Source organism: Belonocnema kinseyi, chromosome 6 (genome assembly GCF_010883055.1).
Source record: "Belonocnema kinseyi isolate 2016_QV_RU_SX_M_011 chromosome 6, B_treatae_v1, whole genome shotgun sequence".
Lineage (NCBI taxonomy): Eukaryota > Metazoa > Arthropoda > Insecta > Hymenoptera > Cynipidae > Belonocnema > Belonocnema kinseyi.
Genome location: NC_046662.1, coordinates 3,038,767 through 3,063,526, shown reverse-complemented (window position 1 = coordinate 3,063,526; position 24,760 = coordinate 3,038,767). Strand labels below are relative to the sequence as shown.

The 24,760-nt window shown below is 31.5% G+C and overlaps 1 protein-coding gene across 1 annotated transcript in view; it reads right to left on the bottom strand.

Moving 5' to 3' along the window:
• Positions 1–24,760, bottom strand: part of LOC117174765 (osmotic avoidance abnormal protein 3-like) — a 56,571-nt gene that overhangs the window by 4,069 nt on the left and 27,742 nt on the right. Inside the window, exons 3-6 of the mRNA XM_033364118.1 lie at positions 15,778–15,952; positions 12,280–12,877; positions 6,672–7,440; positions 4,714–5,164 (exon numbers count right to left, since the gene is read on the bottom strand). Coding sequence (XP_033220009.1) covers positions 4,714–5,164; positions 6,672–7,440; positions 12,280–12,877; positions 15,778–15,952 — 1,993 coding nt within the window. The remainder of the gene's footprint in view (positions 1–4,713; positions 5,165–6,671; positions 7,441–12,279; positions 12,878–15,777; positions 15,953–24,760) is intronic.

Here is a 24,760-nt window from a genome sequence, read left to right as displayed (position 1 = left end):
TTATTCTAATGAATATAAAATTAAAAATACTACTAGCTGTTTTGAAAAAAAAAAAAATTCATGGCAGAAATAAAAGATGATGTGCCTTGACACCGTCTGACATGGAAGGAGAGAGGTGACTTTATGACTCGATCGTACATCATCCGAGTTAATTGCAATTATATAAACAAGAGATGAAGTGATGATACTATATAATATTTTGCTGCGAGGATTAAAAAAGATTAAATGATTAATGGAATTAATTTGACAGAACCCCCCCACACTACTAAACGTATTATGTATGTATTTTGTGAATGAGCTATAAAAATAATTAAATTTTTAAAAATCACTGGTACACTGGTGCGAATTTGCACCCGAAGTTTTTTCATTTTTGTTGGCATTTACGCAAACACAGCTGTAGCGGATTATCCCCACATATAGTAAATATATATGTTCAATATGTGTGATATATCCTAGTTGTTTATTATATGTTCAAAATATTAAATAATTAATATTAACATTGCAAACAAACCAATTCGCATCAGTGTACCGTTTATGTATGCTGGATTGGAGTGTACCGTTTGAGGGTTAAAATTAAGACTCAAAATATCCGCCACTGTCATTTTGTGATTGTTAAATCTCTTCTGTTAAAGCTCATCGGCTTTAACGAACACATTCTCATCACGTATCGCGTGCTTCGCACTCGATTATTCAGATTATTCAGATATTGCAAGATAAGCCACAAAGTCCATTTATCATGATTATTTTAATATTTGTTTTTTATTTTGTTTTAAATTATATTCTAAGCTGCGCTGTAAATGTATCATTTCATTAAATTTATATAATTACAATTCACAATGTGCATGAAAATTGAAACATACTAAATCTTATTTCCTTTTTTTTTAATTTTAAAGAAAATCTACTCGTCCTATTTAAAAATGATTGATAACAAATTTATAGATCTTTTTAGGCAAACAACTCTTTTCTGTAAATTTTAGTTCGTACCTTGTGTCGTTTTTTCAAAAAAAAAAATTTTTTTTTAATTTTGAATGTTATTTTTTTACGATTAATCCAAAAACTACATGACCTATCAAAAATTATTCATGAAAAATTTTAATGAGTTTTCAGTATTTTTTTGAAGAGTAACTTTCGTCTATTTATTTTTTTCATAGGTTGTGTCGTTTGTGAAAAAATTAATTTTTTTATTGTTTTTTTTCGCATAAAACCAAAAATTGCGTAACCATTAAAAAAAAATTATTAAAAATTTGTAGCTCTTTTTTGAAGCTTTTCTCATTTTTTTCGTAGTTATGTCGTTAGTCCGAAAATTGTATTTTTATTTTATTTTTAATCTTGTTTTTACGACTAAAAACCGAAACTACGCGTCCTATTGAAAAGTGATTATTAAAAGATTCGTAAATCTTTACAGGCTGCGCAATTTCAGTTTATTTATTCTTTTCGTATTTTGCATAGATTGACCAAAAAATGGAATTTTTGGATTTTTCATTATTTTTTGCAACTTTTCTTCCAAATTAAAAAAGTTATTATGATCATCTTGTAGGGCTTCCAAAAATCGAAGTTTTTCTTTTCCTGACTTTTTCCATATCATGCGTTGTTTGACTTAAAATGTTCATTTTAGTTTTTTTTTTTTTTTTTTAAATTTGAAAATGCTCTAACTCTAAAAATTTTCTTTTTATAGAGAAAAATCATAAGGATAAAATATTTCAGTTTATGAGTACTGTGAATAACCGTACATAGAATGTTTAAATCTGGAAAAAATGTGGTTTCAAAAATTTCGAAAATGCACTCACTTTTTGAATTTTTATCCAAAATAGCTGATTTACGAACTCGTTATTTCTTTTTAGGCCTCAAAAAAGTGTGCCAAAGCAGAATCCAATTTGATCAATTTTTCGAAAGTTATCGTGCCTACAGACAGGCTACAGACTACAGACAGACAAACACTTTCGTAGAAATCGTTTTTTCTGACTCAGGGGTCTTAAAACGTGGAGATTTGATGAAAACCCACAAATCGAAATTTTACATAAACCAATACCTTCTCATTAGGATGAGAATGTAAACAAATAATTTATTTTTTACCAAATAGATTAATTTATTAACCACAAAAATTAATTTTCAACCAGTAGGATTAATTTTGTACCCAAAGGTGAATTTTCATGCGAATGTTTAAATTTTCATGTGAAAAAGGTCAGTTTTCAACCAAGAATGTAACAGATAAATTCGCAGTCGACAAAAATTAATTTATAAAACAAAAAAAAAGTCATCAACGAATCCAACGAAAAAAGACAAATTTTTCTCTTTGTTGAATCCTCAGCTGAAAGAATAAATATTAAAAAAACCAAATTAATTTTCTACCTAAATAGACGAAGTTTTAGCAAAATACGTGAATTTTTAGTCACGCTGATGCATTTTCAACAACAACAAAAAATAATTTTCTAGAAGGTAGTTCGAATTTAAACCAAGTAGTTAGTCTTTTTGAAAAAATCATAACGAAACATATTATAGTTGCTATTGAAAAAAAGTTTATAATAAAAAACAATTGAGTTTAACCAAACAAAAAAAAAGAATAATTTTCAATCAGAAAATATAAATTTTCAACTTAAAATATTAATTTGCAACCCAAAATGGAATTTTTAATTAAAAATTATTTTTTTGAGTGAAAATTCAACTTCGATTTTGGCTACAAAATTTATATTTAGTTGAAAGTTTAAAAACTTGGTTGGATGTTAAACTGCCTTGTTAAAAAAGAATTTTTCGGTTAAAGATTAATAAATTTAGGAAATCCATCTCTATAGTAAAATATTTTAATATTTTCTTAAAAATTAATTCTTTTTTAATTAAAAATTATTCTTTTTGGTTAAAAATGTAACTATTTTATTTTCGGTTGAAAATAAATATTTTTAAAAATTAATGTTTGACTGAAAATTACAAACGTTCGATTTTTGATTGAAATCGATAATCAGCCCACTCACCGTAAGAATAGAAAGGACATTTTTTTAGAAGATAATAAAATTGTGCGGCAACTTATGGAGAGTTACCACATATAATTGGTCAAATTACCGTAAATTACCGAAAATTTCCGGAGATTTATGAAAAAATCCAGAAATTTAAATCAATTTTTAAATTGAATCACTCAAAATTTCCATACATTTCTAGAAATTTATACAAATATTCAAAATTTAATTTTGTGTAATTTATGATAAGTTACTGTATTTACCTGTAAAATTAAAAAAAATGACCAAAAATTTTCATACATTTCTGGAAATTTATACAAATATTCAAAATTTAATATTAAGTAATTTATGGTAAGTTAACATATTTACCTATACAATTAACGTAAATTATTAAGAAATTCCATAAATTTCCGAAAATCCATAAAAATATTTAAAATTTAATTTTGGGTAATTTATGGTAAGCTATTGTATTTACCTGAAAAATTACCATAAATGACCGAAACTTTCCATAAATTCCCGGAAATTTATAAAAATATTTTAATTTAAATTTTGGGTAATTTATGGTAAGTTGCTGTAGTTCCTGTAAAATTAACATAAATGATCGTAAACTTCCGGAAATTTATAAAAATGTTTGATATAAAATTTGTGGTAATTTATGGTAAGTTGCCATATTTACCTGTAAAATTATCATAAATGGCAGAAAATGTCCATAATTTTCCGGAAATTTATAGACATTGAAATAAATAATGCTTATTTTATTTGAAATCTAATATCAACTGAAATCATTACTGTATTTCGAGAAATGTCTGAAATCTTCCATTTGTTATAAAAAATATCATATGAGCCAAGGGGGAGATGAAACTTTCCTCCTAGGTGCATAATATGCTATTCTTACTGAAAATTCAACTATTGCAGTTTTGGCAGAAAATGGGTCTCTTTTAGTTGAAAAGTCTTCTTTTTGCTTTGAAAATTCACTTTTGGTTGAGGTTGAGTTTGTCGAGTTTTAGGAGGGAAAGTAGAAGAATTGAGTGGAAGTGAGGAGTGGGGAAGTAAGGAAAGTCAGGGGAAAATTAAGGAGGAATGTAGGGGAATTAAGAAGAAGTGAGAGGGAAAGTAGGAAAAATTAAGGGAGAGGAATTAGGTGTAGTAAGGGGAAATCCGTGGAGGTGGGGTGAGGCAGAAAGTAGGGGAAGTAGGAGAATATTAAGGATAGGGGACTAATGAAAGTAGGGAGAAAAGAGATAGGAGAAATGAAGCGATTTGGAGTATGGAACGTGATGGAAAATGATGGGAAGGGAAGTAAGGGATCTGTAAGGTAGAGAAGTAGCGCGAATGAGAGAAAAAAGGGAGGGAATGTAGAAAAACTAGGTGAAAATTAGGGACGGGGAAGTAGGGGTGGTGAGAGAAAATGAATGGGAGGCTAGGAATAGTGAGGGGAAGTGAGAAAGGAAGTAGAAGAAATGAAGGAAGGGAAAATATGGAGCAGTGAGGGGGAATTAGGGGAAATAGGGGTCAGTGGAAATTAAGGGTGGGAAAGTTAGGGAAGTAAGGTGTAATGAGGGGAGGGGAACTAGTGGATTCATTTTGGACTATTTTAACTCTTGCTCCAAATAATTTCAAATGATACATTTAGGTTTGAATATCAACCTAAAACCTAAAATATGTAAAGTTAGTTTAAATAAAAAAAAAGAAGTTGAAAACGATAAAAAGTTGAATCAAATGATCTTTAACGTCTATTCGGTAAAATTACATTACAGAATCTTACCAAAAGTTTTTGCTTCACGAGCATGTGCTAGCAACTCCTCAATTCTATTCCTACGAAAGTACGCGTCAGCGATATCTTTCCATCTGGGAGCTTTCGAATCGTTCTCCCCACCTTCGTCCGCACTACTACCATCTTCGTCATTCCCACCAATCTTATTATTGTTGTTATTACTATTATTGTTGTTGTGATCCGATTTAGAGGCAGGTTCGAAACCATTTGTCACAAGATCTCGAGACTGAGGAGGTGGGGGAAGGGAGATGCGAAGCGACACCGAAGAAAGATCTGGTAGTCGCCATCGGTTCAATTCGTCACACCACGTTGCTGCGACTCTGATAGCTGCCAGGTCGCGGAAAGGACAGCCAGGTCGGAGGTGAGGGATCATCGCATCGCATAACTGCGTTGCGAGCAATTCTCTTCGAAGCAGTTCTCGTCGTTCTGCGTCCCAGGATGCCTGACATTAAAAACAAATCAATTGAGCATTAGTAACTTTAATGTCCAAACTATAAAACTATTTAGAGAATTTTTGCCTCAATTGTATCAGACGATCAGGTTCGATTCATGATCTTATATTTTGCAAATTTCAGGCTACACACTATTTGTGGAGCCTCCCACTTGTAAGAAAAAAGCCAAAAAAGATTTAACTCTATCTTTAACAGGCTTCGCAAGCTATAAATAAATAGGAATACAGATAATTTATAGGGTGAAGAATAATAATTTTAATAAACATGCAAGCTCATTTGCAAGTAGTAGAGCTTTACCATTATGACGTCACCTACCGACCGAGCAATGTTCTATTTTGTGATAAGTTACCGACAGTTGATGTTATCACCTGTCGATTCCAGACAAGAATCTATTCGAGCCCTAAATATACACACTGGGTCAACAGCACCCAGGTGTTTCATTTGAATGGGCGTCATTTCGGAACGAGCGGTTCTATGACCACCGAAACAATGGATTAGAGAACCTCCAACTGTCTCCTTGCAAGCCCCTTCGAGCTGTTTTAGAAGCGAAACAGTGATGATCGAAAAATCAGGGTCGGGTCTATTTCACCCAGTGTGTATACTTATTTATAAAAACGCTGAAAATGGAAAAAGACGGTTTTGGAGCAGTCGTCAATTTTGGAGCAGATAAGACTATTAAATTGCAAAGGTAATCAATTATTATTATATATTTTAAATTAGTAAATTATCACATATTTATTGGTAAAATATTATATATTTATTTAAAAAATATTATTTTCTGTGCAGATGATGATGCGTCGTAGGGAATGCCAAACGGAGCAGATCGAAGTGTTATAATCAGGAAAAATGGAGAGTTGTATCTAGCATTAATAAATAAACAAGTTTTGTAAATTTCATTATAGTTTTAATTAAAATAAAGGATATTTGTTTAGCTTTTGTAACATTTTTTAATTAATAAAAACTACTGTTTGAAAAAATATAATTGTTTCCTGAAAAACCTAAGCTACACGCCATTTGTTTAAACTTTTATCGATTATAATGAACATAATTCATGATAATAATTAATTTAAAAAGTCCGTTATTATTATCAAAAGAATTGTTTTTTACGAAAAAAGCCAACTTTTTAATTTTAGTTCAATTTACGCACATTTCAGAAAATTTATATTTTTAATTTGCAAAAAAAAAATATAGTTTTTAAAATAAATAAAAAACCCATAGTACCATCGATTTTTTGAAAAAACGTCTCGTTGGTTTACATAAATATTTTTTACTAAATGATTCTAAGAAAAAAACATTGTTTTTCATGTTTATCAGAAAATTACCTATTGATTAAAAAAAGGATTAAATTTCATGAATACGAAGGATCTTCCTTACCGACTGAGGGTAATGCCAACTGTCGGTAACTTAGCTTGAAAGAGAACCTTTTAATTTAAAAAATGACATATGGTCTGGAATGCAACTTACAGCACATAAAAAATAAAATATCAAATTATCAACCTGAAGATCAGCAGCATCAGCTTCGAGTTGCCTCGCCTTCCTCGCCATTCTCTTTAAAGCTTCCTCAGCCGTTTTAAGCTGTCCATAAACTTGAAAAACTCCGCCAGTCCCTTCCTCAGAATCAGCTTCCAAAGCGGTCGCCAAAACCTCTAATCTCTTCCTTCTCCTTTCTCTTCGTCTTCTGAGTTCACCATCGCCTCGAGCTTCACCACCAATCGTCAATTTCTCTAGTCTTTTCAGTACTTCGAGTCTAGCAGCTTCTCTTTTTCTTCTTTGACGTTCTAAAAGAGGATCCATCTCCTTTTTATCCTCTCGTTGCTCCAGGTTCAAATAATTGGTTTCTTTGTTTTCATCCCCTGGCTCGTAGCGACATCTGAGAGCTGTTAACTCATCCTTGAGCTTCTGTGCTGAGAGGTGTGAGGTCTCACATTCTTTCTTTAATCTTTCAACCTCGTCAGTGTTTTTGTTATCAATTCCTTCTTCTCCCAGTTCTTGTTCTTCAGAAAGACTCGGACCTAATCGGGGATTGTCACTGGTTTCGAGAAGCTTTCGTAGTCGTTGCAATTCTAGTTGGTATTGTCTTAGTAAAGCGTCTTTAGGATCCTCGTTTACGACTGGTTTGTTTTTTATACACCTTGCTCGAGCTGCGTACCTTAAAGTACTTAGAGTTTCGTCTCCGTCGATGTCGGAGGGACTTACACATGCTATCATTAGCGTTCTTGCATTTCCTCCGAGACTGTCGCTGAGAAGACGGGTGAGTTTGCTGTCTCTGGAATTGGAGAATATAATGTCATTCATAATTAGCATTCACTCTAGTTATACTATTGCTGAACCATTACTTAGAGATCTCTAACCCCACAGAATTCCGGCATACACTACTTATCCAATCTTTCCTCCTCTAAAACCTTTACCACATTCTCTTGCCAGCTTCCATCATCTTCAATTCCTCTTCTTTAGCTCTCTTATACATTCTCCTATTCTTCTTATTCACAGATTATGCACTTTCTTTTCTCGCTTTCCGAATAGATCCCTTCCTTCACCTTGTTTCCCAATATAAATGTTGCTGTTCTTGACCACCTATTCTCTTACCACCCCTTTTCTAAATACTTCATTACGTCCTTTTTTATCATCTTATATTATTTATCTATCCCTGAAGAACTCTCTTCGACCCATCTCGTCAATTCTATCACCTTTCCTCTCCTTTCTTCTGCATCCTTCAAATACTTTTTTGCTGACTCCCCCTCCTTTTCTATCCCTTAGTTTTCTCTCAAATTTCGATGCCCTCTTTCCTGCTCTAGTACTTAATTTAAACCTATGCGCTTCTTCTAGCGACATTATTTCAAAGTGTTCTCCAAGCAAACCCTAGCGTTTACCTTATACATCTTTCTCGCAACTTCTCTATCTCTAGCCTTTTTTCCATCTACATATGTATGCTTCATAGCCTTATACTCGCTATGCCAGAGTATCAAACAAGACATGCTTCTCATAAAATTTGTATTTTTTCTTTCTTTAAACTTTCTGATCTTTACCCTCTTCTCCTTTGACTTTTTAACAACTTACCTCTACTTTTCCTAACTTTGTCCAACCCTCTCCTTACTCTATTGCACATTATCCACGTCCATTCCTTTAATTATCCTCTCCTATATTTCCACTCTCCATCCCTCCTAACAAATCCTTAACATTTTTTTTTATTCTAAAATCTCAAAATCTTGGTTTATTCTTTTCGTTTTTTTCTCTTTCAGTTTTCTACTTTCCCAACCTCTTCTTCCATTGCAACCTTATTCGCATCTTTCTCAATCATTTTATTTTCTTCTTATTTTTTATGGCACACCTCAGTATACTTTTGTTATCTCTATTTTCCTAATTCCCTTAACACTTCCTTCTTTTTTTTTTACTTTCCATACCCTATCAACTTCTACCCCCTTCTTTACTAATATTTTTTGGTCTGCGCCCTGTAATACTCTTTTTATTTCTTCTATCCTTATTTTTATCTCTTTGTTTACGTTTCGTTCTTCCATTTTTATATACTTAATATTTTTCTTAAATTGTTCTTTTCTTTTATAAAAGAATTCCCTCTTACTGCTTTTTGAAAAAATTTGCTTCCTTTTTATCATTTTTGCTCTCTTTTCCCTCTAATGTCACCATAATGGAAAAGTAATACCAATCTATATAATTCATCTCGAGTTTGTTGACAATAGTTCTTTTATCTTCTCTGATTTCTAGTGTATCTTTCCGTTTACATACAACTCTACTATCTTCAATCTCTCTCCTCTTTCTATGTTTACCTCTCATACTATTAGTCCTTATATTGTTTTATTCTCTTTCCTATCCCTCTGCTGTACATTCCTCCCTTACTACAATCACCATTGCTCTGCATTTTTTATTCTTCCTCTTTGCATTTTGGGCCTGTCATCTGTCATCTTCTGTCTCATCTGTCTCCTCATCCCTTTTTATCTAGCCTAGTCGCCATCATTACTACCACCTACCAATGTTCTAAATTTGTCATAAGAAGAAGTTGAGGACGAAGAATTTAGGCTCGGTCGAGGGATTCATTTAAAGGAAGAGGACATGGAGAGGAAGAGGGGAGAATAAGGAGGAAGTCGAATCGAACCTAAAAAATCCAAACATTTTAAAAATACCACCCGAAAAAGAAAGAGACGGAACGAAGAATGAGAGATATAAGGAAAAAGCAGAAGAAAAAGTTGAGAATAGAGAGCCGATAAAAGAAGAAAATTGATATTAAAACTTGTTCTTAAATGATGCTCCATGTACTAGAGGTCAAGAAAAAAGTGAAAGGCGGAAGTAGTAACACAAAAAGTTATGTGGAAAATGCCCGAACTTAAAAAACAAATCAGGAAATTGAAAGAAGTAACAAAAAATATTTAAAAGCATGCAGACTTTTGAACGAAGACTAGAAAAGTAGGGAAAGCTGAGTACAAATTTATACGAGTTGAAAAGTAAGTTGGAGAAGATAGAAAGCTTTTACAGGAAATGTGGAAGTTGAGAAAGTGTGATTAAGGATGAGGAATTTTTTCAATTGAATCAATAATAGAAAGCAAAGAGAGAGTAGAAAGAAAATGGCGATAAAGAGTCTAAGATTGTAGGCGAATCAACTGAAAGAAGTAAAAAAAGTGCTAAAAAAGATAGATGTCAAAGTAAAAGAGGAGTGAGGAATGTAGGAAAGGAAGGGTAAAGAGAAGAGTAAATGACTCTTGTAAAACTAAAGAAATGAGAATATAAGAGAAAAGTGATTGTAAAGAAGAAGGCATTATATGGAAGCTCAGAGAAAATACAGGATTATTTATCATAAGAAGAAAGAATTATGCACCAAATTGAAGCAAAATAGCACAAGAGGACACAAAGAAGGGAAAAAGGACGTAGGTTAAGTGTAGACAAATACAGATAGAAGGCATATGGTAAGATTGGGACATTAGTAAATAATAAGATGACGGAGTATCAGGAGAAAAAGAATGGGAGAGAGGAAAAAAATAGTAGGAAAGAAAAACGACAAGAGAGAAGAGAATGGAGAATATGCTACTAGAAAGTAGCAGGCTCAGAATGAAAGGATAGGGAATTTATAGTAAATTTGGAACAATGGGAGGTGGTAGTAATGCTATAGACGTCGGTTGATGAAAAAGGACGGAAAAGAGTAAAATGAAGGTTACCAAGATTCTACAAATGGTAGGGTAAAAATACAAACGAGTAGAAAAAATTTAGAACAATTTGAGGAATGGTTTAGGAAATAAGGAGGCAATGTGTAATAGGAAAGTATAGAAAGGTAATGAATGAAGAAAAGGACATTAGAAAGTGGACGAGGTAAACATTGGAGAACAGAGAAGGGAGATAGTGAGACTGTCTATAGACAAAAATATGTAGGAAAAATCAGTGAAAGGAAGAAAACTGATAGAAGAAAATTAGGAAGTTAATAATACAAGGAAATTTCAATGCATAAAGGGGATAAAGAGGAGGAAGGGAATGGAGAGAAGATCGAGGAAAAAAATCCAATGACAAGATACTGAATGGGAAGGAAAGGAAATTCTTGAAGAGTTTAAAGGAGATGGGAAGGTTTATCATAAACGGAATTATAGAGGGGGTTGAGAAAGGGGAAGAATGCTAATGAATAGAAAAGGATACGGCAGTTGATTATGCTATAGTGGAGGAAGAGATAAGAATGTTAAGAAACTAGAGGTGGATTATGCATATTTGTAAAACGAACTGAAAGAGGGGATTAATCAACGGAAGGAAAAGAACAATTCAAGTAAGCGAAGAGGCAGAAATGATGATGGGAGAAATTGAAAGAGTATATGAGGGTGCAAGAAAAATGAAGTTATTAAGGAAAGGGATAGAATTGTATAATGTGAGGAAGGTAAGATGAAGGAACTGAAAAAGAAATTTAGAATAATATAGGAAACAAAAAGTACACTAAGATGTGTGGTGAAAAAGAGGAAGAAAATAGAAGGTTTGAATAAGAAGCGAAGAAAGCTAGGATCCAAGAAGAGGTTTGCAAAGTAGTCAATAGAGAGAAAAAAGGAAGGAATCGAGTGAATTAGGGTATTGAGATGTTAGAATAGAAAAGAACATAAAAAGGGAAAGAATAAGGATATTAAGGATAATGAAATATGGGCAGATACCTGGTACGAATGAGATGCTAAACACTGAAAATATGAAGGCAATAGAGTATTGAGAAAAGAAGGATTGTTAGGGTTTTGGGAAAAAGAGATAGCTGTACGCGTATTAAAAAAGGTGTAGGATAGAAATGGGAATAATGAATATAACTTCAGAATTATTTATCAAATGAAAGGATTGAAAGAACGAAAGGGAAAAAGGTGGAACAACAACTTATGATGTGAAAGAATATAAGAGAGGGTTTAATAAAGTATCGAACATTTTTAGACAGAAAAAAATGGTACGGGTAGAAAATCAAGTAGGATAGGAAGGGGAAAGATGAGAAAAATGACACAGGTGAAACTAAAGAAAATGGAACACTTGAAGAGTGTAGAAGGGAGTAGAGAAAGAAGGGGAAAACATGGGTTAAGTATGGGAGAGTACTGATAGAAGGTGTACTAAGGTGAACTTAGAGAAAAAGGAATAAAAAAAAACAATAAATTAAAGAAGAGAATAATGCAGAATTTGTTACAGGAATGAAAGGGGCTTAGTATGAGGTGGAATTAGAGGGAATTTGTTTTTCAAGGAAGCAGAGGGAGGGCGATAGAATTAACAAAATGAGTTAAAGAAAGAGAATTCTTTAAGGATAGAGACATACGAGATGGAAGTGAAAAACATGAAGTTAACAAAAGAGGCAGGGAAAGACAATTAATAGAAAGATGGGGGATGATTGAGGAATAAAAAAAATGCTGCAAAAAACGTCATAAGGGAAGGGATCTATCGGGATAGGGAATGCAGAAATGGCAGAATCTATCAACGGAAAGAGGAAATAAAAGAATGTATGGAAAGGCCATAGGATGGGAATGAAAAATAAAGGAATCTGTCCATGTAGTAAAGGTTTTAGAGGAAGGATTGTATGAGGACTATATAAAGGAAATAGAGTGATGATATATTGGATAAACCAAGGCCATTATGAATAATGAATAATGGATCTAGCACCAACCTGTAAGGAATATGTCGACCATTACCAGCAGCAAGGGCGCTAATTACGTTCCCGAGAGCTGAGAGACTGAGATTGATGCTCGCAGCTTCTTTGAGTCGATCACCTGTTGCTCCAGTCCTCGACTGTCTTTCGGAACCAGCAAGATCCACCAGGTGAAGTCTTCCTCTTCTAACTGCACTGCCTCGCTTGTCGTTCTCATTGATCGCGATCGCTTCCAGGGAGAGAGTAAGGACGGCGTGACTCCTGGAGCTCGCGAGGTTCATTTTGGTTGCTTCGGCTACCCTTCTGCGGTCACCTTGCTCTACCAAACGAGCGCACTCGGCTGCATTTTTGACAGTCACTTCCCGAAGACCACCAGAAACGTAGGTGCCTCGAGATGGGTCCTCCTTGAGCTGAAGAAGACCCTCGGCCCCACTGTCCTGCAGCAGGTCTCGCAGTCTTTCGTTGTAGATTTCTAGGTAGCTGAGCAAAGCTAGGTATCTCGTTTCCTGGCTGCTCGTGGAAGTAGCTTCGAAAAGGTGCTCCAGGGTGCGCTCGATGAATCCGTGCATGGTGAAAGACTTTCCACATCCGGTTTGGCCATACGCGAAAACAGTCCCTACAAAAGTCAATTATTTGTCGATCTAGAATATTTTAAATTTAGGACTAAGCAACTTTTGTGTATCATCCCCTCCTGCCTATAATTATAATTTTTGCAACTACACTAAACTCTCGCTTTCAGTCAAGTGTCGGGATTTGCCTTCAAATGGCCTTGGACTCATTTTGGAGAGATAGAAACGTAAACACTGATATAATGTCGCGCCGCTCTCGCCCTGCTCATCTGAGAAACTGGGAGCCAACAGTTCTAGGAAGGCTGAGAACGGGGTGACTGAAAGCGAGAGTTTAGTGTATATCGATAATAAGCTTTACAGGACAAAGTGCTCTACACAGAGAGGAAATCAGGAGATTTTTTACGTGAATCAACCAAATAATTGAACTTTCAACTAAAAATTTCAATCTCTACCCAAGAACTGAATTTTTAACTAAAACAGATCATTTTTCAACCAAAAATGGAATAGTTAAATGTTTAGTTACAACATTTATTTGCAACCCAAAAAAAGGAATTTTTAATCAAAGAGAGGAGCTTTGTTACGATGTTTGATGAACTATTCGTTACGAACTGTGATAGCATGTAGAACTTAAAGCTAATGAGGAAATTAATTTTTTTTTATGAAAAGCTTATTATTAAAAATCTTACTATTTGGTTAAAATGTAGTTTTTTAGTTAAAAGTCTGAAGAATCGGTTATTTGTTCAACATTTGTATTTTTGGTTACAAAATTCATCATTTTAGTTAAAAATGTAAATTGTTTTGTTGAAAGTTCGTTTTCAATCATTTTTTATGATACATGCATGATTTCAGCCCTTTTCGACGCCTATGAAGTGGGGCTAAAGCTCTAATTTTTACTCCCCAGATAGTAAAAAGTGACGTCCAAGGTGAACATTTTTTAATTGAATTTTGGGAAATTTATGGTAAATTATCATAAAATACCTGTAATATTACCATAAATGGCCAAAAAATTAATAAATTTCCGGATATTTATTAACATTTTTTAATTTAATTTCAGGCAATTTATCATAAGTTACCATAAATTACCGTAAATCATTATTTCTTTATTCGAAATCAATTTTCAACCAAGCAGTTTTATATTTAACCAAAAATAATTAAACATTCACCATAAGAAATAAATTTTTAAACCAAAAATAGAACGGTTTAATTTTCAGCTAAATAATTATTTAAAAAAAAAGAAGACATTTTCAGAAAAATAGCTGTTAAATTTTCAAGCAAAGAGATGAATTATCAAAAAAATATTTGTATCTCTTCGCAAAATAAATTTACTATCAAACCACAAGGATCAATTTTCTACAAAGAGTAATCTTCAACCAAAAAATTTTGCAAAAAAAAAAATAGTTCAATTTTCACAACAACAAAAAACGAATTTTTAAGAAAAGAGTTAAAACTTCAACCAAAGAGATGATATCTCAACTAAAAAAGAATAATTTACAATATAAAATGGAATAGTTAGATATACAGATAAAAAATTATTTTGTAACTAAAAAACAAATTTTCAACAAAATAGTTCAATTTTCACCAAAAAAAATAATTTTCAATGAAACAGTTGAATCTTCAATAAAAGAGATGATTTTTCAACAAAATATTTGTATTATTACTCAAAATAAATTAATTTTTAAACCAGGAATATATAATATATAGATATAAATATAATGCATTTTCAAACAAAATCAAAAACGGAATAGTTAAATTTACAGATAAAAAATTAATTTTCACAAAAAAGAAGAATTTGTAACAAAATAGTTAAATCCTCAACTAAGGGAAAAAATAATTCAAGAAAATTATTTGAAAAATGATTAAAGTGGACAAAAAGTGGAAAATTTCAAAAATAACTACAATTCTTCTAAGATAATATTATTATAAATATTACAGCATTATTTAAATAATAATTTTGTCAATTTTAATTGATTATTGTCGTGCTCTGAATCAAGACTTTAAATCAAGTTTAAAAATTCAGAAAAAATTGCGATTTTCTAACTCTATTCTAAAAGAGAACTGCTATAAACAATAACAAATTGTTATAAAAATTTATTTATACATCTAACTATGATTAGAAAGTAAGGTTATATGTAATACAAATAATTTTTACAAATAAAAAAAAGCGATAATAACCATATTATTTTATGGTTTAGTTCATATGCTTTTGATTAAAAATAAAAATATTTGTTGGTATAAATATCAACTATTACATTTTTTCTGGAGAATTGATCTTTTTTAGTCGAAAATTCAATTCCTTGGTTGAAAGTTGAAGGACTATGTTTAAAATTCGTTTTTTTCATTAAAGATTAATCAATTTAGTTTAAAATTTAACTATTCTGTTAAAAATGAGTATTTTTGGTAAAAAAATTAATCAACTTTAAACTGAAAATTAAACAATTTTATTTTTTGTTTAAAATCGTAATCCTTAGGTTAGAAATTGCATCAGTTTTTGTTAAAAATACAACTTCTTCGTTCAAAACTTATTTTTTGGTCGAATATTTAACTCTTTTGTTAAAAAAATGTTTTGTAAATTAATTTTTTAACTATAAATTGAATTATTTGGTTTTGCGATCAAAATTTATTTATTCGGCTGAAAGTTTGTCTTGATCTTTTTTACTTGAGGATTCAACTTCGATTCAACTTTTTTTTTTGATAAAATATAAATTATTAAATATTTATCGTATGGAATTTATATTTTTTGGTAGAAAATTCAATTACTTCATTGAAAGTTAAACTACTTTGTTGAAAATTAATTTTATTATGTTTCTGTTTCAAAGAGAATCGAAATAAATTTGCTTCAAGTTGATTTGACTCAGGAATTACATTTTACAATTAATTTTACAGTTGCTCGAAAAAATGTTATTTTTTCTTATTTTTGAAAATAATTTGCAGAAATACTTTTACAAACCATTGTATCCTTCCAATACAGCTTCCACCACAACGGAACCAACCGCTTCGTAAACAGATTCCGTTGAAGATTCTGGCCCGAAAGCTGCATCGAATTGATACACTTTCCCGCCACCACCATTGTTTGGATTGTCCAGTGTACAAGTCTTGGCCAACGGATCGATTGTGATGACATTCTGTAACAGACAAATATTTTTATTTATTTATCAATTTTTATAAGTTATTTTTTCCTGATCAATTTTTTAATTAAAGTGGGTTTTCAAATCCACAAGGACGAGTTTTAAAAAAAGCAGTTGAATTATTGACCTATTTTTTCACGCCTGAGTGAACACCGAAATCCCCCCCCCCCCTCCGCAATTCCTCTAAACCATCACCGCGGCACGGTGTCAATTCTCGTAAGAATGCAATCCAGGAGAATTAAATCGAATATCGACTCTAGTAGAAGTTTAAACTAAAAAATGTCCATTCTCAACCAAAAATGAAAAATTTAAATTCTCAGTACAAAAAAATTAATTTTATACGAAAAAATGAATTTTTTATAAAATAGTTAAATTTTATGACAAAAAGATGAACCTATAACAAACTAAATGAATTTTTAATCAAATATTTGAACATTTAACTGAAGAAGATAAATTTACAATAAAAAATAATTAACAATAATTGCCTAAGCCATAATAATCTAAATCGGATTAGTTTTTAATTTTTAGCTGTAAAAAAATTACTCTCAAGCTCCGCTGGGATTCGAACCGAGGTCGTAGTTTAGTGGGTAAAAGCACCAGACCGGCAATCTGTGCAACCTGGGTTCGAATCCCAGCGGAGCTTGAGAGGAATTTTTTTCACAGGTAAAAATTAAGAAACATTCTGGCATAGACTCTACAGAACGAAACCCGTTAATACATCGATGAAAAAATGAAAAATTAATTTACAATTTTTTAACATTTCCTTGAAATAAAAGCCTTTGACCCAAATAATATATTTTAAAGAATGTTGCGTAGCTTATAGATTTAAACCTCTCTGATGATAAAAAGGTCTTAGATAATCGTGATATATGCACAGGCTTTAGATGTCCTCCAGACGTCTAAAAAATATTGTCTACCTTATAATTTGTTGATAATTAAATAGCGGACTATTTATTCTATTGACTTTTTTATGCATTTCTTTACATTACATATCATCATCTTATCTTAAAAATTAATATGATATTTATATTGACTTTATAGTATCTAGCTAAATCGCTTTTATCGAACTTGGGTGCTTCGTATTATTTTCCATCGTAGTAGAAGGAATAATCCGAGTAAGAAAAGTTTAACTTGGCTAAGTCTTGAATTAACCCCAAAGCAAGACGTAGACATACTCAAGAAATTTTCTATGTGCAGCACCTGACCGCAACCGAGACTTTATTTTGTCATCAAGTCCAACTCAAGACAAGGGAAACATTATTTAAGAAGGTCCTCTGAGGGTCATCACTAAACCATTTTAAAATTAACAGAATGTTTATATTATTTTCCTATTTAGTATTTATTCCTAATTCGTAAAGGCCACAAAGATACATTTGCAATACTTGAGTGTAACAGCTGATCAAGTCAGCCCTGAGATCAATATTTTTTGACCCATATTGAAAAATAAAAGTTTAAATAACGTGGAAATTTTTTTCGGGAAATGTTAATAAATATTAAAGGATCGTGTGTGGCCTTGCAAAGAGTTGTAGGGGGAAAAAAGTTTATTTATGTAAATAATGATTATCGACGGACACATTTAGGTTTTACAGCAGAAGTTTGACTTTTAACTTTCTCTGACGGTAATCATGCAATCTGTTTTACCCACAGACCCCTAGAGGTTCGAATTTGTCTACTCGCTGCGCTAGTGCTGCTTTGACACAGCTGATACCAGACTGATACATATGTCAGACCAAATATGTTTATTTGCATTTCAAGTGCAAACATTAGTTTTTGCATTATTGGTGCATAATGTTTGTGAGCGATTTTTGTTGTTCTGTCCCACTTTGAAAAATATAAACCTCATAACTAGCCCATTAAAAACATTGCAAATTGCTTGCAGGGTTTGACGACAGCACGGTCGATATTTCTCCAAAATAGAAATTAAAAAAAAACTTTTTTTCACTCTTCTAATTATTTAGGACCAGAGACAAATTCTTGCATGCCTTATATTTATCGTGCCAAATTTTTAACACGATATCTCATTCCGCGTGGACGTAAGTCGGGAAAGAAAACTTCCACTGGTATTTTCTTCAAAAAAAATTTGTTCTCAAAATTTCCACGGAACAAAGCAGAGACATGGACTTTATTACCTCCTCTTTCATTTCCTAAACTTTCAGAGCGATACCTCATTTCGTTTAGACGTAAGTTGGGAAAGAAAAATCGAAGACCAGGTTTGGTCACGTGACCCTCTCGTCACATGGCCTTAAGACGAATTCGGTTTATTTATCAAAACTCAGAATAACGCTTCTTGTCTGAAGAAAAGTTTGATTCGACTGGTAAGCAGTCCAACTCAAGTCGAAATATTTCTACTCAGGGATTACATTATATTGTTAAAAGGATGTTGAACGTAAAATTGAATAATGTTAGTGACGGGCGGGTATCGAGCTGAATCAAGCCTCCGGCCCATGCACTGGAACGGTCGGATCTCGGAATGGCCGGAATGAGGCTTTGACCAATCAGAAACGTTCCGCGGAAATAGTGTCATTCTCGCGCCGAACTGAGCCGAAGTGTTCAAAATTTTTTAATTCGCACCAAAAGGCGTTCCGTTCTTTTCCAAAGTTGTCAAACACATGAACCGGATGACCGTAACCCGGAATGACCGGAAGACCAATCACAGAGCACCTTCGGCAAGACGATAAAGTGAAAAAGTTCATGTGTTTGACAACTTTGGAAATGATCGGAACGCCTTTTGGCGCGAACTTAAAAATTTCGAACACTTCGGCTGAGTTCGACTTAGTTCGGCGTAAGAATGACAGTATTTCCGCCGAACGTTTCTGATTGGTCAACGCCTCATTCCGGCCATTCTGGTGCATGGACTACCTGTTAAGCGCTGGAAAGGGCGAATCAACGACTTAGAGGGGAAGGGGATGTCAAGCTATTTGAGTAGCACTGGAAAAAAATGAATCTGGGACTTAGAGGGTGAACTAGCAAGCAACTTGGCGAGCGCTGGAAACGGAAAATATGGCACTTGGGGAGAGGCTAGCGACCTACTTCGGAAGCTCTGAAAAGGACGAATCTGGGACTAAGAGGAGAATCAAGCAAGTAACTTGGTTAACGCTGGAAAGGGCAAATATGGGACATGGAGAAGAGGCTAGCGAGTTACTTAGAATCCGGGACTTGGAGGGGAAACTAGCAAGCAGCATGACAAGCGCAGAAGCGCTGGAAACGGCAAATATGGTACTTGGGTGAAGGCTAGCGAGCTACTTTGGATGTTCTGGAAAGGGTGAATCTGGGACTTAGGTGTGGGGCTACTTGTGAGCCACTTGTGAAGCGCTAAAAAAGGCGAATCTGGGATTAATTGGGGTAACTAGCAAGCTATTGGGGAAGCGCTAGAAAGCACAAATCTGGAAATTAGTGAAGGTACCTTTTCACGGAGACCTGTTTTGAATTAATCGTCGAATTAATTTGACACTTCGAGTTCGTATCTAGGTTCTCAACAAATCAAATTTTACATAAACCAAAAAAGTAGCTAGAAATAAATTCTATGAAAAATATTAATTCCACGATTAATTAAAAACAAACCTCCGTGAGAAGGTACCCTTAGGGAACTAGCAGCCCATCTAAAAAGCGCGGATAATTGTGAATCTGGGACTCAGGGGAGGGGGCCCTAGTAAGCTATTTCGTAGACTCTGGAAAGGGTGAATCTGGGACTTAGGGGAGGATCAAGCAAGCAACTTGGCAAACGCTGGAAAGGGCATATATGAGACTTGGAGGGGAGACCAGCGAGCTACTTTGAAACTGTTAGAAAGGCCGTATCTGGGACTTAGTGGAGGAACTAGCGAGCTACTTGAAGAACGCTGTAAAGGGTCAATCACGAACTTAGAGGGGGAACTAGCAAGCTACTTGGGAAACGGTGGAAAGGGCGAATTAGCGACTTGGAGAGAGGCTAACAAGATAATCATGAAGCGCTGGAAAGGGCGAATCTCGGACTCAGGTGGGGGGAGGGGTAGCTATTAGGACTAGCGGGCTACCTAATAAGCGCCGAAATTTGTGAATCTGGGACTCAGGGAAGGGGGCGCTAGGAAGCTATTTAGTAAGCTCTGGAAAGGGCGAATCTGGGACTTAGGGATGGAACTAGCCAGCATCTTTTTGGTAGAAAATTAATTTGTTTTGTTGAAAATTCAACTATTTCGTTGGAAATTTATTTCATTTCCTTAGAAATTTATTCCTTTAACTTAAAATGAAACTTTTATCTTTTGATGTATATTTATCTTTTTAAAATTAAAATCCATCTATTTTGTTCAAAATATATTTAAAATTTTTTTATTTGTTTGAAATTACGAAAAGGTACCAAATTTACCAAAGTAAATTAATAAAATTGTGTTAATGACCAGCAACGATGTTTCTGATCGAATTATCTTTATTAAGAGGATCTTATCACAATTTCAGTTTAAAAATTTTCTAAATGTATTATTTAACATTTAAATTTATTTAAAAATTAGTCAGTCATTTCAGAATTAACAGTTAAAAAATATATTTCGAAATCTTTTATTCATTTGTTAAAACAGTTTTTATTATAATTCAAGTATGTTTAAAATGTTTTCATTTTTAATCATGAATCTCGAGTATCGCTCTTACTTAACTCATTCGGAATTTATGGATATATGCAATAAGTAAGAATGAATTAATTCAACTAGAATTTTGTATTATTCGTTATTCATAAAATGTAATAACAGGTTCTAACATTCCTGTCTATATGTCCCGTTAACAAAAAATCGTTCGATTTCCAATTTAAGAAAAATTATAACAATAATATTGATTTGGTTCATTTAAAAAACAGGTTGAAAAAAATAAAAGAATTATTGATATTGATAATAATATAAATGATAATAATAATATTGAACTGCCTTTAATTGCAAATATTTTAAACTGACGATTTTTAAATTGAAAGTCGTTGGCATTTAAGAATTTCTAATGGTAAATATTCAAACCTGAACTATTAAAGAAAAACTTTTAAAATTACACTCCTTCATAATATAAGTTTTGATAATGGAATAATGTTTATTATGTCTAAGAGATTCAGATAAAAAAACTTAAAAAGTACATTTTTTGATATTGAAAAGATTTGAATGTTTTTGTTGTTCAATAAAGTAATTTTAAAAACCTGATTTAAAAAACATGAATAAATAGTTGTAACACTGGAATAAAAAAATCAAAAGTATGAAATAAGAGAAATTTGCAAAATTTTTGGTTGTCTCCATTCAATCTTTGTACAGAAAAAATCACAATCATCGAATTTGTGCTTGCATAAATGACATCTTCCACAATTTTCAAATTTTCAATAAATTTTTTTCCCCCCTTTCAGTTTAAAATTAATTTTTTCAACTGAAAATTTACCCATTCAACTTTTAAAAAGAAATGTTATATTCGCTAGTTAAAAATTTAACTATTTGGTTAAAATTTCTTGGTTTTTATTTAATATTCGTCTTTTTTGCCAGAAAATTATTATTTTTTGTTAAAAATGGAACTACTTAAAAAAATATATTTTTATCTAAAGATTCATAATTTTACTTATAAAATCACTTTCTTGTTTGAAAAGTTAACTAGTTTGTTGAAATGTCCTATTTTTTGGTTGAAAATTAATTTTTTTTATGAAAATGAACTTTTTTGTTAAAAATTTAACTGTTTTGTATAAAACTCGTCTTTTCGTCTGAAAAATTAAACAGAGTAAATATCTTTTTTTTTTTATAATTTATCTCTTTTAGTAAAAAATGTATCTGCTTTATAAAGAGAAAAGTTTTACATTTGACGAAGTAGTAGAATTTTTATACAATAAGGTCAATTTTCAACTAAGAGAATTACTTTTTTCCCAAAAAGACAAATCTTCAACAAAATACATTAATCTTTGAATAAGAAAGAGACTTTTTCAACCAAAAAGATGGATTTACAACTGACAAATATCAATTTCGATTGAAAAATGGAATAATTAAGTTTTTACTTAAAACAATGATTTTAAAGAACAAAAAAAAAAAGAATTTTGAACAAAATAATTGAATTTTAAATTTGAAAAACTGACTTTTCAACTAAAAATGATAGATTTTCCAAAAATGGAGCAGTAAAACTTTTCAGCAAAATAAATTAATATTTGACCAAGAAAAAAATTGAAAACTAAGTTAAATTTGCAACTAAAGTGATGAATTGTCAACTCAAATTAGGAATCTTTAACAAAAGGAATTAATTCTTAATAAAGGAGTTTAACTTTTAATACAAAATATGAATTTTCAATAAAAATTGTAATAGTTGATACTTAATCCAAAAAAGTTGTTGAATTTTCATTAAAAAAAATTTCAACAAAAAATGTAAAAGTTATATTTTTAGTTAAAAAAGTAATGTTTAATAAAAACTTTTTTTAATTCCATGCAACAACAAAAACACGAATTTTGAATAAAATGTATAAATTTTAAACCTAAAAAATTGAAATTTTGACAAAAAGTTCAATGTCCAAAAATGGAATATTTAAATTTTCAGAACAAATTAAAGTTTAAACCAAAAAAGTCTCAACAGAATAATGAAATTTTTAAGCAAAGGGATGAACTTTCAACTAAAAAATATAAGTTTTGAACATAAATGGAACAGTTCAAATTTCAAGCAGAATATAAAATTAATTTCAAATAAAAAGCAATTGAATTAAAAAAAAAATTGTTAACAAAATAGTTGAATCCTCAACCAAAAAAAATAAACTTTCTACCAAGAAGATTAAATTTTGATAAAAAACAAATGAATTTTCAATTAATAAAACAAATTTCAAACAAATATAGAATAGTTACATTTCCAGTTAAAAAATTAATGTTTAACAAAAAACACTAAATGTCTATAAAATAGTTAAATTTTTGAACCAGAAATTGAATTTTTAATTAAAAAGGTTCAATTTCATAAAAATTGAATAGTTAAACATTTAGTGAAAAATACGAATATATAAGAAAAAAGTTTCAACAAAAAAATTTAATTTTCAACCAAAAAGATGAATTTTCAACTAAATCGAATCTTTAACCGCAAAAAATTAATCTTTTATAAAGCAGTTTAAATTTCAATTAAAAAAGATGAGTTCTCAATAAAAAATGTAATAGTTGTTATTTTGAATAAATAATATTGAATTTTTAACTAAGAGGGTTCAATTTTCCAAAAATGAAATTTTTATATTAAATTTAAACATGTTTGAGCAGAAAAAAAGTTTTAACAAAATACTTCAATTTTCAACTAAAAAATATACGTTTTTAAACATAAATGGCATATTTGAAATTTCATGCAAAAAAAATGCATTTAAAAAAAATTATTTAGATTAAAAAATGTAAACTTTGAAAAATGTTCTCCCTTTCATTTAAGAATTTATAAAAATATGAGAATATACTACATTATATTCTAAATATAATTTAAAAATTATTTTTTCCGAGTGAAAGGTGAACAGATTTTGACATATTCCTAATATTTATCGACAAGTGAGGTAATTATTTGGTTAAAATAATTAAATCAGACCAGCATTCTGAAAGACCTGGGTTCGGATCCCAGCAGAGCTTGGGAGCAATTTTTTTATCATTTAGCAATAAAAAATTAATTAAAAAAAAAATGTTTATTTCAGATCAGTAAAAAAAAAACAATTAACATGAAATGATTTAATACATTTTATCTGGTTAATATCATAACATAAAAAAATATAATTATAAAAAGAATTTCGAAAAAATTTGTCCTCATCCAGTCGTCATTCTTTTGCATAAAATGGATAAAATTCCATAGCCTATAGTTGACTTTATAAAATATTAATTTAAAAAAAGGACCTCTCCAGCGCATTATAAATCCTTAATTTAACACTATGTCGTAGGCCTGGTGCTCGATACATGCAAAATGCAACGACCTGCTTAGATATCGATGGCGAGCAAAATATGTGCCGAATCGATATACCTTTCCCCGGTCAGTCGTCACCACCTTCCTCCCCTATTTTCATATAAATAACGACACAAGCTCGCGCATGTCGTGTCTTCTACATTCTACACATGTATACTAGGTAATGAAAAGGTGTTGAACCTTAAGAAAATAGAATGTTAAATAGCCTTTTTCCACGCGAAGGTATTGCAAGTCTTTTTATTTATGCGGATTTTATTTTAATTTGCACAATTTGTTACCCGAGTAAAAAAAGTGTGTCATTTATTTTGTTCGAAAAAAATTTTTTCGCATGCTTATTGTATTTTGATTTTGTTTGACTTTTAAAGTTGCGGAACACCAGGCCGGATAAAAAAAAGATACAGATTCAACTCACCCATTTTTTTTTAACTTAAACAAATTATTCCACATATAAAAAGAAAAAAGCTGCAAGATATTTTGCTTGAGAAGAATTTTTGTTGGAATTATCCTATTTTGAATTTTTTCGATTTTTAATATTGCGGAACACCATGCCACGTAAACAAAAGACAAACATCAAACTGACGCATTTTTCTTTAAGGTAAAAAAATTACTGCTCGTATAAAAAGTAAAATTATTCTCAGATATTTTACTCGAAAACATATTTTTTGCAGGGTTATCGTATTTGGAATTTTAAAAAATTTTTCACATTGCGGAACAGCTTGCCAAATTCACAAGAGACAAACAATCATCTTTCCAATTTTTTTTAACTTACACAAATTATTCCACATATAAAAAGAAAAAAGCTGCAAGATATTTTGCTTGAGAAGTATTTTTGTTGGAATTATCCTATTTTGAATTTTTTCGATTTTTAATATTGCGGAACACCATTCCAGATAAACAAAAGACAAACATTAAACTGACCCATTTTCT